Source organism: Dendrobates tinctorius, unplaced genomic scaffold (assembly GCF_039654945.1).
Source record: "Dendrobates tinctorius isolate UK_male_01 unplaced genomic scaffold, ASM3965494v1 ptg000167l, whole genome shotgun sequence".
Lineage (NCBI taxonomy): Eukaryota > Metazoa > Chordata > Amphibia > Anura > Dendrobatidae > Dendrobates > Dendrobates tinctorius.
This window is the reverse complement of record NW_027361834.1, coordinates 717,951-734,555: the sequence shown is the minus strand read 5'-3', so window position 1 is coordinate 734,555 and position 16,605 is coordinate 717,951. Positions and strand designations below refer to the sequence as shown.

Here is a 16,605-nt window from a genome sequence, read left to right as displayed (position 1 = left end):
AACTGATATTCCTGAACACACACAAAGCATACAGACTCTGTCTCAGAGGTGCATTCATTGTAGATACACAAAACGAAATGCCTTGTATCTGTTACTTCGTATCATATGATATTTATTAGTAAATTTTCTATATTCCCTCATTTTCCACATTTACATTTTTTGGCTTAAGCTTTTGGAACACAGCTTTAGTTGTGATCCATGTCATATAGAGATGTAAATGTTTTCTAAGGTCCCATGATGTACCTCTCATAAGACCAGAGAGGTTTCTTCTCACAGATCCATGCCATGTTACTGAGATACTTTCCCTTAGAAGCTCTGCATCTCCTTATAGTGAAAGACCTGATGTATATCATGTTGACGTAGGTCTGCCATCTTGTACTGCTAAAGACACATCACAAATGTAAGTTAAAATGACTCTGCTGAATGCACACTGACTGAAATGTGTGCTGTAAAAATCATCGCTTCCCAGTGAAATCAGGTAATTGCAGGAGCTCCAGGAAAAAAGCAGCTTGGTTTGTTACCCGCACTATATACTGGGGTTGTCCTCACTAGACAATACCTTATATATTAGTTGTAAATGCAGGAAAACCCTGATGTTTATTTAGGGCGCCTTCACATTGCGTTCAGGCAAAACAGGATTAGGATGTATGCGCCGACAGGGTCCTAGACTATGATGGTGCTGGCAGAGCGAACGTACACTCCGACATGCATAATTTTCGGAAATATACGCCTACTGAAAGTGGACACTGGGACACAGTAGACTGTGTCTGGGTGTCAGTGTCCAGTAGGCATACACTCCCAAGAATAATGCACAGCAGAGTGCAGGTTCGCTCTGTCAGCACTATTACAGCCTATGGCCCTATGGTTGGTGCATGCGCCTGAATCACGCTTTTCGCGGGGTTTGGATGTAAGCCCCGATGGGGCCACTAAACCGGTGCCTGAACACAGTGTGAAATCACCCTTATAGTTTGGCCAATAAATGACTTCTATTATGCATGTTTTACTAGTTTCCCGTCTGCAGGCTCTCTCTCTAATTTTCAGTCCATCTTGTTTAGCCCAGGACAGATCTGATCTGCTTTTTTCAGAGTAGATGGTAAGATTATAAGGCAGGCGGAGAGGAATAAGTGGCTGATATTTAAAGAAAGAAGCTCATTTTCTGGTAATATATTATTTGATGTTTTGCAATATGCACAAGATAACTAAAAAAAATGCACTGCCACAAATAAGAGAGTTAATCAATTTATAAAATTTATTTTTCCTATTATAGTCAGCTAAAATTGGAGATTTACAGATTTCTTTTTATTCTTGGGAACTCCCGCGATTAGCAGAGAACTTGGCAGCAGGTGTCAATTTCCTGCAGCACCAAACCACAGGAAAAATGAAAGATTAAATGGTGTTCATTGTGAAAATTTGCCATTCTTGTAATGCACAATTATACTGTGTCCTCCAGAGGGAGAGGAAAAAGAGAACCTTTGAAACCACTGTCTGCTCTGCCTTAGATACTGAAGTCGGGACTCCATTATTAACTACAAATTCCCTAGTGGGTGTTTTACAAAGGGCATTCAATACTGGACTACCCTGGATTTTCTTTTGCTCATTTCTTAACCCTATAATTTAGACATGTTCATCTTCAGAACGGAACATTACTGTATATAAAGACTTAGTAGCTGGGTGTTTGCTCTCCATTTTTCTATTGTTGGGTGTCTTGTCTGCGATGCCGGTCCTATAGCTCTGAATTGGTGCTAGAACTGAAGTCTCTGTGCTGTGTTCTTTCCTCCAGCCGCAATAATAATGTACTGGGTTATTTGCGATGCTTTCATCTACACTCCCAATAAACAATTAAAATAATTTTATGAACAAAAAAAGCAACAGCTGCACCCACTGGGACATTAAACTCATCTTTTGTTCCATGAATACTATTTCTCAATGAATTGGCTCTGTCAACAGGGGATCAGTAAAATCTATTCATGTAAGCAGGGTCTGATCCAGTGCATGCCACACCTGTTTCACGTGTACTGACCACGTGACAACGCAGGTCCGGCTTCCCTGTGCAATCCACTTACTGATAAAAGAACAATACCAATATAAGCTACCAACAAAGAAAGTAATTAGCGACATTTTCATTTGCATGTTTTGCAATATGCATATTTGTAATTTTGCAAGAAAAGTCTATCTATCTAGTCTTCTATCTATATATTATCTATCTAGTCTTCCATCTAGCTATCCATATATCTAGTCTTATATCTATCATCTATCTAGTCTTCTATATATCTTGTCTTCTTTCTATCTATCTAGTCTTCTATATATCTATCTAGTATTCTACATACTGTATCTATTATCCAGCTATATAGTCTCCAATCTATCTATGGGATCTCCCCTATAAATATATACAGTATGTGGTCAAAATTGTTGGTACCCCTCGTTCAATGACAGAAAAACCTACAATGGTGACAGAAATAACTTGAATCTGACAAAAGTAACAATAAATCAAAAATCTATGAAAATGAACAAATGAAAGTCAGACAATGCTTTTCATCCATGCTTCCACAGAATTTAAAAAAAATAAAACTCATGAAATAGGTCTGGACAGAAATAATGGTACCCTTGAAAATAATGTGACAAAAGGGACATGTTAAATCAAGGTGTGTCCACTAATTAGCATCACAGGTGTCTACAATCTTGGAATCAGTGAGTGGGCCTGTATAGAGGGATACAGATACTCACTGTGCTGTTTGGTGACATGGTGTGTATCACACTCAACATGGACCAGAGGAAGCGATGGAAAGAGTTGTCTCAGGAGATTAGAAAGAAAATTATAGACAAACATGTTAAAGGTAAAAGTTATAAGATCATCTCCAAGCATCTTGATGTTCCTGTGACTACAGTTGCACATATTATTCAGAAATTTAAGCTCCATGGGACTGTAGCCAACGTCCTTGGACGTGGCCGCAGGCGGAAAATTGATGACAAATCAAAGAGACGGATAATACGAATGGTAACAAAAGAGCCCAGAAAAACTTCTAAACAGATTAAAGGTGAACTTCAAGCTCAAGGAACATCACTGCCAGATCGCACCATCCTTCGCTGTATGAGCCAAAGTGAACTTCATGGGAGACGACCAAGGAGGACACCATTGTGGAGAAATAAAAACATAAAGCCAAACTGAAATTTGCCAAACTACATGTCAACAAGCCACAAAGCTTCTGGGAGAATGTCCTATGAACAGATGAGACAAAACTGGAACTTTTTAGCAAGGCACATCAGCTCTATGTTCACAGACAGAAACATGAAGTATATCAAGAAAAGAACACTGTCCTTGCTGTGAAACATGAAGGAGGCTCTGCTATGTTCTGGGGCTGCTTTGCTGCATCTGGCACAGGGTGTCTAGAATCTGTGCAGGATACAATGAAATCTCAAGACTATCAAGGGATTCTAAAGAGAAATATGCTGCCCAGTGTCAGAAAGGTTGGTCTCAGTCGCAGGTCATGGATCTTGCAACAGGATAATGACCCAAAACACACAGCTAAAAAAAACCACCCAAGAATGGCTAAGAGGAAAACATTGGACTATTCTGAAGTGGCCTTCTATGAGCCCTGACCTAAATCCTATTGAGCATCTTTGGAAAACCTGAAACATGCCATCTGGAAAAGGCAACCTAACATGAGACAACTGGAGCAGTATGCTCTTCAGGAGTGGACCAAAATACCTTTCGAGAGGTGCAGAAGTCTCATTGACAGTTACAGGAATCATTTGATTGCAGTGATTGCCTCAAAAGGGTGTGCAACAAAATATTAAGTTAAGAGTACCATCATTTCTGTCCAGGCCTATTTCATGAGTTTTATTTTTTTTTTTTAAGTTCTGTGGAAGCATGGTTGAAAAGCAATGTCTGACTTTTAATTTGTTGATTTTCATAGATTTTTGATTTATTATTACTTTTGTCAGATTCAATTTTTTTCTGTCACCATTGTGGGTTTTTCTGTCATTAAACAAGGGGTACCAACAATTTGTTAGGGTTACTGTTTTTGGCTGAAAACTTTATGTAAAACAGTCAGCATTTTCATATTTTTTTCAAGCATTTTTGTGTGCGTTTATTTTTATTACACTTAATGTGACTCCTAATGGAATCAAAGGTGAAAATGCCACAAAGTGCACCAAAAATCAATCTAACGTATATGAAGACATGCGTTGTTCTAAAGAGAGAAAGAAACCAATGAGTGTTTGCAGAAGAATAATGCCAAAAAAGTACGGTAACCAAAAAAATGCAAAAAAAGGAAGATAAAACATGCTACTGAAAAACACTGTGGGTCAAGGAATCCTATATATGGCCAATTGTCTTTGGAAGTGTATGTGGGTGTATGTATGTGAGTTATTACGTTTGGCCCGTTCAGGAAAATCATGGCTGCAATACAGACACTAAAATGGGCCAGTATTATGGATATTGATCCTGCAAAAGCTGAAAATCAGAAGAATGTGCAGCTCGGAGGAGGTCTCCTTCCATCTATGTTATATCATGACTGTGCTGGTAATATGATTAGGCTTTATTTTATGAAAAGGCAGAACACTGTGTGAAACCCAAAACCATTTTCCCAGCAAACGTGTACATGAATATTTCAAGACGACATCGTACTTGTACTATCGGGATTGATTACATTACTGAACAGTTTCCAAACTTTCAGCTCCAATGACCAGCGATACACATTGTGTTGGTGAAATGAAATCCTCCATTCCCATTACAATTATAATATTAAATTGTGTTTTATTCTTTATTTAGCTTAGCAGCATTTATTGGAATTTTTGTGGCTTCATGATGTTTTAGCACTTTGTGTTTTTCCTTCCTTAATTGCAGATTTTTTTTTCTAGGTAAAAGGCAAGAATTCCGCAGCCTTTTTTTTTTGAGGGGGAGAAGTTGGTGTTTCTTTTCTGAAAATGACTTTGAGGTAAAAAAGACATGATACTTCTTTGACCCACAGGTCCGTACTGTTATCTCCTTTTTTTCCATGCTTAGCTAGACAAAAAATAAAGAAACTGGCAAAAAAGAATAGTTCTTTTGTCACCATATTCTAAGAGCCATAACTCTGCATTTTTTGGTCGATAGAATTGTACGAGTGTTTGTTTAAAACTGACAAGGAAACCCAGCCACTTACTGAGCTTGATAGATGTACAAATATGGCAGACATGACATGTTGTACCAATAAGCACGCTTCTCACCATTTCCAACCTCTTAATTGCTGTTGCCACAATTAACAGCAGCTATTAAGGTGTTACACTGCAAGGCCACGGTCACACAATCAGTATTTGGTCAGTATTTTACCTCAGTATTTGTAAGCCAAAACCAGGAGTGGAACAATCAGAGGAAAAGTATAATAGAAACACGTGGCCACGTCTGTATTTTTCACCCACTCCTGGTTTTGGCTTAAGGTACTGTCACACTTAGCGATGTACCAGCGATCCCGACCAGCGATATGACGCGGTCAGGATCGCTGGTACATCGCTAAGTGGTCGCTAGTGAGCTGCCACACAGGCAGATCTCACCAGCGACATCGCTGGGGACGGGGGTCGCTACTTACCTGTCACACTAGGCGATCCTGCGTCCTCCCGCCCGCGTCCACGCTCGTCTCTCCACAGGAAGCGCCGCAGGAAGCCGACGACGAGAAGCGGTCCAGGACGTTCTCGCGCGATCAGCGATAACCAGCGGGGGAGCGGGTCGTAGGTAAGTATCAGACACAGCGATATCGCTATAACGTCACTAGTTATAGCGATATTGCTAGCGATATCGCTTAGTGTGACAGTACCTTAGCAAATACTGAGGTAAAATAACTGACCAAATACTGAACGTGTGAACATGGCTTCACAAATGTAGTTAACTCCGTTACCTCCCAGCATCTACACTCAGGTGTCGGCTGTATAACACAGTTACTACCTGCAGTAAATGGATCTACAAATACAAAGTACACACGTCTGCCACCAAGCGGTAATGTACAGAATATAGGGCATTATAAAACTCATTCCTTACAATGCATTTTGTTTTTACCGAATATTTATGGTCATTTTTTTGTTCCAGATTACGCACAATGGTTTAGTGTTTTTCTTGTTATGAAAGCTACAAAGTAAAAAAGCTTTGAAGAAAAAAAAACAAGTGAAATGTTTACCTGCCTATTAACAAGCAATATGCTGAAAGAAAGTGTATATGAAGAAGGCCTGGTTCTTCTCCTGATTACCCCTTACAGCTATTTCTTCCTCTCCTCTAGCAGCGTCTGATATTCCAGAAGAATAAAAGGGTCATGTATTTTAAATTAAACTGTTTGATCCTTATAGGAGTTGTCCACTCATGTTGCGAAAGTCCGCAGTCACTCTGTGTCTCTGCAGACTCCTGAATTCTTACAGAGTGCGCACTGCATGTTGCCAGGATTCTCCACTGTTGCAATCGGGTAGTCATGTGACCACAAGTATGCAATTTGTATAGCTCCAGCCATATTTCAACTAGACGTGCTCAGTCTCACTCAATTCACTTGTTTTGAGCTCAGCCGAGCACATCTAGTTGGCATGTGGCCTCATGTATGTAAATCGTATGCTTGTCTCTGCAGCAATACCGTAGAGCCCTGACAGCTCTACATAAGTCTTAATCACGATTTTGACACTGCGGTTCTTGTCTCTGTTTAGTCTGTTGTGTTTTAAATAAAGCTGCTTTGCTTTTGATACTTACTGGTATTTGGTTTTGGCAAAATTTTATTGATCGAGTCCTGTGCAGATTACATATTACATGCATTTTTCATGCGCTTTTACAGCACATGTGCATTTTTTATTCCCTGCGGATTTTCCGCCATCAAATACAAATCTATGGGGAAAATATGCACAGAAAACTCAGTGTACCCGCAAGAGACATTGACATGGTACGGATTGGAAACAGGCACCACAGGTCAGTTTACGCTGAGTAAAAAAATAAGCACAGTAGGCAGAATATGCCCATGAATCCTATATACTTTGCTGAAACTGCAAGACACTGCATTTTTGATGCAGCGTCAAAAACTCATGAAAAGCTCACGGTGGTCACACAGCCTTATGGCATATCCTGTGGATACACCATACATTTATCACATGGCAAAACTCTGTTACCTCCTATCTTAGGGCAACAGATTAATTAGGCAAAACAGATATCTGCCTATGGCAATGCTGAGCTTGATGATCTCGATTATATTGTGCTCATCTCTAGGAATTGTAGACTCATTCTACAATATCACAGCCCACACTGGCACACAATAGGTGACCGAACTGACCACTCACCTCGATCAAAGGACATTTTTACGTCTTCAATGTGTTCAGTAAACCCTGAGACTCGGTACAGACCTTCTGACTTTAAGCCTGAAAATAAGATATAAAAATCATGTGTAAGGAAACTATTGATTCACAGTAAGAAATGAACAAGTGTGTGCAGAGTAAGCGGCGCAGAGCTGTGTGCCTCCAATTTCATGGGGTTATATATTTCCTAGCTTCAATGTCCTCACCTTAAGACCACGTTCACATGATCAGTATTTGTTCAGGAATTTTACCTCAGTATTTGTAAGCCAAAACCAGGAGTGGAACAATCAGAGGAAAAGTATAATAGAGGCACGTCACCACTTCTGTATTTATCACCCACTCCTGGTTTTGGCTTACAGATACTGAGGTAAAATACTGAGCACGTCCTGAACATTTTAAAATGGCCTAAGCCTTTTATACAAAGCGATGCAGAACAAATGGTAACATAAAAATAATGACTATAACAACATGACGAAAATGATGGTGAGGCCCCATACATATTTCTATTCTATTGTCTGATTGCTCCACCCTACTTGTTTTTTTCCCACTATTTCCTTGAGCCACAAAATCTTCGACAATATGGTAATTATAGATCTATTGACTTACAGGTGATAAAGGTTATTCATTATACAATGAGAAATACCTGGCACTTCCGCAGCTATTCACTTACAGTTTTCAAGATATCTCCTTGTTTTCACTTAACTGGAATGTTCCTAGTCTACATGAGATGATGTGGTGGTCACCAAGGTGTAGGACTGCAAACAGATCCTAAAGGGGTTATCCGCTCTCAGAACCAAAGTCTGCACTCACTTTATGTGACTGTACACACTGCATACTGTCTTGATTTAACAGTTCACAATGTCACGATTCCCCTGTTTTCCCTGTGTGGTTGGGCGTTCTAGTCACTGCATGTATGGGATTTGCTTACTTGAGGTCAGGAGCCGACATGACTCATCTCAGTTCTCTTCCATTGGGAGAAGCCAGGTGAGACTAGTCAGCGCATAACCGCACAGAAAAGCGAACACCGTTCCGATTTTTCATAGACCAGACAACCCCTTTAATTGTGAGTTACTAATATAAAAATTATTTTAAAAAAAATAATCATTTCATTATATAATGGAAAGTTTGTATAGAATCATATTACAGGAAATTGGAATATACTACAATAAGGCCTCAGAAGGAGGTAATGGAAAGAGGGAAGGTTGAAGCTGTTCACGTTGGTAGTATAGATTGATCGGTTGCGGTAATTACAAACAAGTGGGTGACGTATCTGCTGGTGATTGGAGTTGACAGAACGCCCTATAATTAAGGGCATCTTAGTACGCCAGAAACGCATAAAGTGCTGAATTTTTTGACTTTTATGAACTTTTAACTTGATTCAATAAACCTACAGTTTTTATCCAGTTGGTTATGCTGGAAACTACCCCTCGTTTTCCTTACCACAAGGCCTCATTCACACACCTGTCCATTCTGTGTAAGCAAACAATTAGTTATTTTTTTATCCTCGTGTTGGAGCATTTTTTTTTTAAAGTTGAATATTTCATGGGATGTCTGTCTGCTTGGCCAACCAATTCAATTAAATAGGTTCTATTCGCAAAACGGACCAGAGTAGGACATGTCTCTGTTTTTCATATCCGGATCACTGGGAGATGGCATACTCAAAAATACACCATAAGGGGACTGGAGTAAAGTTGCGCCAAACTTTACGTGTTTTTAAAAAGTCACAATTGATGAGTCAGCCTACAAAATCTGGAATTGCTAAACTCCGGCAACATTCTGAGAATAACCCACTGCATGTTGTATTCTGGGCCATTTTTACAGATCAACTTTGGACTTTTTTGTACTATGAGATTGAGAAAAAAGTGCATAATGAAGTCAACTACACAACCTGCCATTTGGTTTACACTGAACTGTTCTGATCTGTCTTGCAAATGTAAAAGTGGACATTTTGTTTTTGAAAATAAGCCCTAATATAATAATTTTATTATAAATAATAAAAACTTTTATTATTTCTGCTGTAGACAGCGGCACAAGGTAAGTTCCTAACTCATAGGTCGCCTAGATTTATTTTTATATAGGGCACAACTAATTCTCAGTAATGGTGATACTTTTATTTTCTGTTTCCAATCCCTCTCTATTTAGAAAATATTAAACTTTCACTTCTTTGGTAGATTTAATGTCGGTGTGATGCCAAGAACCACAAGACAATTGTGCAGGGCTGGAGTACCATGGGCACCAAGGGGATTTCTGCGCAGCCCACAACCTAATGAAGACCAGATGTTCATGAGATGATCTGTCAGGCATTTCACAGTCAGATTATATTTCTATGCCAACTCCTTTGTTTGATTTTCTTTCTGATTTTAATTGTACAAGCCTGAGGACTACTATAAGACCGGGTCCACAGGGGTCAGAAATATTGTGCATTTTACCTATGGATTCACTGTCTGTAGACCCAGCCTAATGTCAGTTTTCTTGAGCAATAGTGACTTCATTATATACTATAACTTCACAAGCAATATGGCTGATGTGCCATCACAGGAAACTGCCCAAACCTTGTCATATTACCAAATACTGTACATATCACAACTACAATATGAATGGAAACAATATAAAAAACATGGTTCTTTCCTTAGTGATAAGTTCAAAGCATGCCAATGTCAGTTATTTCCAAGCTTCAGCACTGATATGACATCTCTGGTGCCAGTAGGGTACAATAATACTTTGAGCTAGCACTGGTTGGATAGAGATACCAAGGGCATCTCCTTGCTAAGGAGTGGAAAAACTAAGGCTCTCTGCACACCGCTTCAAGCCTCTCTTCGGAGGTGTATGTCAGGAAGATCCCCGTGCAATACGCTGTAAATTGGTCATGATGGTAAAAATAAGTATAATAGTATACATTTTCTACATACATTAGCCAAACATAGGGCTGAGACATAATGTGCACAGAACCTTTGCCAACACGTTACCCACCAGCTATTTATTAAGAATTTTCTGGACTAAAGACATAGTAAATTTACATAGATAGTTATTGCACAGCTATAGCCATAAATGTCCAATAAGTCTGGGGATAAAGCTTCCCATACACATTAGATTGATGTCAGCTGCAGCCATTAATAGTGAAGAGTTTGGCCGAAACTCTAATGTGTATAGTGGAGCTGGACAGCTGATTGGGCGATGTCGATTGAAATGTCCAATTTCGGACTTGCGATCGCTTTGTTCTCCCGAAGATACGATTCCGGCAAAGACGTCTGTTGACTTCTTTCTTATAGGGAACGCATGCGCGCTCGGCCAAATGAGTGCTAGTTTGTTTGGGAGACACGGCTGCAATGGTTGTTGGCCTTACAACTGGCTGAAGCATCCGTTCAGTAAACAGCCATATAATGCAGGGTTTCCCAACTCCAGTCCTCAAGGCACACCAACAGATCATGTTTTCAGGATTTCCTTTGTATTGCACAGGTGAAGCAATTATCACTTGAGCAATACTAAGGAAATCCTGAAAACATGATCTGTTGGTGGGCCTTGAGGACTGGAGTTGGGAAACCCTGATATAATGTGTATGAGGGGCTTAGGATCTCCACTTCAAGGCAAAACACGGCTATGTGACCAACATTTCACCAATAGACAGGTTTTGTTTTCCCCATTGAAATCAATGGATTGATTACTACAGAACATTATGTTTCTATAGACTTCAGTGGAATGGGCTGCACCTATACGGAATTTAGACTATATCATATATATATAATATATATATCTTTAGTCAGTTTATACTATACCTGCCCAGTACTATTAAGTATGCAATATTCTCGAGACATTGCCATCATTCACGCTCTTGCTTGCGATAGAATTATGGAGGTGTTTGAAGTATAAGACTGAAAACAAAGCAACAATGTAATCTTCACAGTTATACAATGCCGCAAAAGGGATACATTGTATAAGGCTCAGATTTGTCTGTGAAAAGAGGGAGTATTGAGAAAAGTCACATGTTTCGATGTAACTCATGCTATATGTTTACTTTTCCCAGCTATAATTAAGCAATTGTTTGCCACGGGCTTTAAAGACACCATGTTCTAGTGCTCACTGGACACAAGTATTAATGTCACCATGATTTATAACGTTAGCAGATCTACAGGATTCCAGGCAGCAGTCATATAGAGATCACTAAATCACTAGCAAAGTTACCATGTGTCCGAGCCTGAAATGTGTGACAAATACGTAAAGGCCATGTAATGTTCTTTTAATGCATTATCATCTCATTTTACTAAGTTTCTCATTCTGGACACAAAGTAAGAGAGGATTCAATGGAGAAGTAAAAGCACCAGAGGCCAGGAGCTCTGAAACTAAGGACCTGTCTTTTCAGAATAAGGTATACAGAAGGATTTGGATAACGTATGGCTATAGTTATCAATACTGGCTAAGATTAGTTTCATGTTTAAGAACTATGGACATCCAGAGTCTAGAGCTCATGCACGTGACTCAAAGCTCAACAGTGCACAGAGGACCTCTGACTATCCAGGACAGGGTCTGCGTGCTGCACTATAGCCTCTGTATCTCCATACGGAGATCATGCCTACATGAAAAAATGCCTCCTTCATATGGCATCTGATGGAACATATACATATACAGTCATGGGCAAAAGTGTTGGTACTCTTGAAATTGTTCTAGAAAATGAAGTCTTTCTCAGAGAAAATCATTGCAATTACACCTGCTTTGTTATACACATGTTTATTTCCTGTGTGTGTTTATTGGAACAGCCCCAAAAAAATGAGAAAAAGAGGAAAATTGACCTTCATTTCATACAAAACCCCTAAAATGGGCTGGACAAAATTGTTGACACCTTTCTAAAATTGTGGGTAAACAGCTTTGTTTCAAGCATGTGATGCTCATTCAAACTTCCCTGTAGCAAGTAACAGGTGTGGGTAGTATGAAACTCATCTGAAACCCGATGAAAAGGGAAGAAGTTGACGCAGTCTTTGCATTGTGTGCCTGTGTGTGCCCCACTAAGCATGGAGAATAGAAAGAGGAACACAGAGCTGTCTGAGAACTTGAGAATCAAAACTGTTGAAAAACATTAACAATCTCAAGGTTACAAGTCCATCTGCAAAGATCGTGATGTTCTTTTGTCCTCGGTGTGCAACATAATCAAGAAGATTACAACCCATGGTACTGTAGCTAATCTCCCTGGACGTGGACGGCAGAGAAAAATTGCTGAAAGGTTACAATGCAGGATAGTCTGGATGGTGGATAAACAGCCCCAATCAAGTTCCACAGAAACTCAAGCTGTCCTGCAGGCTCAGGGTGCATTAGTGTCAGCGAGTCCCAGTGACCATGGGTCTTCCAGCAAGACATAAAAAGGTCCTTTCCAGTTTTTATTGCACATCCCCTTGAGAAAGCAATCCATCAAAAAGCGAAACATGGGTTGGGGTTCACAGCATCCATCCTGTTGCCACCTACCCTCCGCTTATATCGGTAAGCGCTGTCCTCAGCAATATGAATTCCTAAGACTATGATGTCATATGCACCTTAACTATACAAGCGTTCTTGCCTATTTATACAGATTATTGATGGGTGTTTGGCACCGGTGGTCCTATGTTTTCATCCTTATGCACCTTACTATTTTTTTTATGTATATTTTATACTAATATTCTATTATTATTATTATGCATTATCAATAAAAATACTTCTTTTTAAACCGCAATACTCCTTCTTTCTCCTCATTCTCTAGTATACCGCTATGGGGCTGCATTATACTGCTATATATATGACTAAGGGGTGCATTATACTGCTATGGAGCTGCATTATACTGCTATATATGACTATGGGATGCATTATACTGTTATGGATCACTATGAGGACAATATGGATGGACATGAGGCAGAGTGCGTGGACACGCGTGGTCCAGAATGGGAGGACATGTGAGGTCCAGAATAGGAGGACATGTGGGGTCCAGAATGTGGGATATTATTACTGTAGGGGCTAATTAAAGGATATTATTTTTGAGGATACTGTTTTCAGTGTGGGGGAGGAGAGGTACTGTTACTGTACAGGGTGACACAGTCGCTTTTTACTTCATCTGGCAGAGTATAGAGGTTGGGGAAAAATTGGGGAATGTGCTCTAGATAGCTGTGTTATTTTTTGCAGAGACGAGACCTGACTGGAAGAAGTGATGGCGGTCTGAACTGGATGAAGAAGAAAAGCGAAAATGAAGGACTTTAACTACAGACTTCACCGGTGAGTCAGTGTGTTACCTGTACACTTACACTATGTACTGTATACTATATACAGAGCTCCTGTGTATAATGTCACTAGTAATCACGGTATTACCTGTATACTGACACTATATGCAGAGCTCCTGTGTATAATGCCACCGGTGATCACTGTATGACCTATACATGGACACAGTATACTAAGTACAGATCTCCTGTGCATAATGGCATTAGTATGTTTTTTTTTATTAATGATCAGTATTGTACTATTCGGTCACTATGTGGTGGTAATATGTGATCTGGTCATGGTGTGGCGGTATTTGTTCCTTGTATGTGCTATTATTCTGTCGCTATGTGGTTAGATCATGGCGTGGCGGTATTTGTTCCTTGTTTGTAGTATTATTTGGTTGCTATGTGGTGGTAATATGTGGTCCGGTCATGGTGTGGCAGTATTTGTTCTTTGTATGTGCGATTATTCCGTTACTGTGGTGGTAATATGTAGTCTGCTTATGACGTGGTGGTATTTGTTCCTTGTATGTGGTATTATTGGTCTCCATGTGGTGGTAATATGTTGTCTGGTCCTGGTGTGGCGGTATTTATACCCTACATGTTACCACCGGTCAGTAGAGATGAGCGAATTTGATCGGGTCAGGGCTTATTCGGCAAGCTATAGCGCTTGCTGAATAAGGCCTCTTTCACACTTCAGTCTTTTGCCGTCAGTCGAAATCCACCCTTTTTTGAAAAAAATGGATCCGTTTTTTTGGTGAAATTCATTTTTTTCCCATAGCTTACATTAGCGTCGAATTGTGACGGATGGTCGTCCGTTGCATCCGTTTTTGACGAAGCCGTTGGAATTTAAGCATCCGCCGTCTTAAGTAGACAGACAAAGTAACTTTTTTTTCAGTGGCGGAACCGCTTTTTTAAACTGAGCATGCCCAGAAGATTTTCCCATGCATACAATTTAACCCTAAAAGCCATTCTGGAAAGGGCCTAACAAGAGTCAGTCAGTCTCTCTCTCTCTCCTTTTCCAGAATTCTGTTCCTTTAAATTTTCATACACTTGCAGCTGCAGCGGATCCGTAAAAAAAACGGATCTGGTGCATCCATTTTTTGCAAAGCGGAAACAGATCAGTTTTTTCACACTTTGACGGTTTGCAACTGACGTTTAAAGACTGAAGTGTGAAAGAGGCATAAGCTGCAGAGGGAATCCGGCTTCCTGGATCGCACCGGTTGATCAGCAGCTGTTAGGTGCCACAGCTGCATGTGTTGCGGCTGTGTGACAGTCACAACACATGCATGGAGAGCCCAACAAACAGGCTCTCCATACATGTGTCATCTCTAGTGGTAATATGTGATCTGGTCATGGTGTGGGGGTATTTGATCCTTGTATGTGGTTTTATTCGGTCACTGTGGTGGTAATATGTAGCTTTTTCACGGTGTGACGGTATTTGTCCCTTGTATGTGATATTATTGGTCATTTTAAAAATTGAAAATTAAAAATATACCTAAATTGTATTGGATATTTTAACAAATGTTTAGTAAGTTAAAGTATAGTAGAGCCCGGCCAACAAGAGTCTACCATGTCATGGTGGCGGATTAAAAAAATCTTTTGGCCAAAACAAAAGTTGCTGGCTATGTATGTGATCTGGTGACGGTAGCTATTAATATGTGATTGGTGAGGACGTGGTGCAGAAGTGGAGTTTTGCCAAGAGAGGGCGGTGGGACTGTGGAAGGTTTGAGGGGTGGAGGCAGGGCTTGTGTGGAGCCTGGGCGGAGGCAGAGTTAAAAGGGGCCTCAAAAATTTTGCTTGGATAGGGCCCTGAAATTCCTAATGGCAGCCCTGGCAGCAGTGGTCAGTGATTGGCTGCAGGAGTCATGTCTATATCAAGACATTATCATTGCAACAGAAAGAACAGCGGGGGCGGCTGCAATGGTTAAGGGGAATGTGACTTCTTTTATTATTTTTATGCATTTTGAACTACTTTTAAAAAAAATTATTGGTTACATGTATTTAGTAAAGTGACCAGTCAATATGCTTTATTAGAACATCAAACATGCTGATTATGGATTTTTAATGTGCAAACCTTTTAGCACCATTAAGGAGACTGAAAGGGGTTTTCCATGTTTAATTATTTTATGCTGATCTCTTAGGTGCAAATAATAAATTGAGCTGTTACCCTATTACGGACCACCAGCAGAGACGCACCATAGAAACAGGGGATACTGAATAACATCTCTGCTTCCAAGAGGAAGTACATCAGCATAAAATAATTATACAAGGAAAACCCCTTTATTACGAGACAGTTTTGCATGTATTTGAAATCATTTTTATTTAACCCATTCATTAAATAAAGTTCATCAGAAAAGTGTCACAATCTACTGTACACGAAGGTGTGCCATACGTATGAGAGACTAGCACCGCTTTTGACGTTATATTATAGGTATTAACCTGTCACACATAGAAATCATTATTAGCATTAAATTTCTTTTCTTATGAAATCATTACTTTTTTGCAGCATAATTGCAAAACTGTTTTCAGGCTCCAATTCAAATCACGACCACTAGGGGGTGGCAGATAGCATAGACATCTCCTTACAGAGTAACAGAAAATAGAGGGGTTTTTTTCACAGCTCCTCATCACTTGCTACTGTGTTCAGGATATCTTGAAGCAAGAGGAAAGGCACTCGCCAGCATCTGAGAGATATATTCTCCAAAGACTTGATGGTACTACCGTTACAGATCTACAGACATTGCAATAGATATTAACTAGAAGAAACTGTTGTAATTCTGTTTGCATTACATTTTTAAAGTAAAATAAACAGAATTATTTTACAAACCTCGGCTTTCAATCTCTTGAATGCACATCTCCACCACCATTGGCCTCGGAGTATTGTGTGCTTTCACCAATGTGGTAAGGTCGCAGCTGTACACTTTCTTGATGCGCTTGAGATCCGGCTGGCAGTCGCTGGGAACGTGCTTGGAACACTGTTTATGTACATTCAACCCACAGTCTGCAAATCAGAGACAAAGCCGTTAGCTGAATAATCACATACTAGGAACGTCATTACTAGACGAATATATAAGCACCTTCAGGAAATATGGATGCA

General features: G+C 39.9%; 1 protein-coding gene across 5 annotated transcripts in view; it reads right to left on the bottom strand.

Annotated features, from left to right (window-relative positions):
- The window catches only part of CHN2 (chimerin 2), a 438,164-nt gene that overhangs the window by 13,095 nt on the left and 408,464 nt on the right, over positions 1-16,605 (bottom strand). For all 5 annotated transcript variants that reach the window (XM_073550704.1, XM_073550703.1, XM_073550706.1 and 2 more), the window contains 2 exons: positions 16,336-16,509; positions 7,282-7,359 (listed from right to left, as the gene is read on the bottom strand). In XM_073550704.1, the coding sequence (XP_073406805.1) occupies positions 7,282-7,359; positions 16,336-16,509 (252 nt within the window). The remainder of the gene's footprint in view (positions 1-7,281; positions 7,360-16,335; positions 16,510-16,605) is intronic.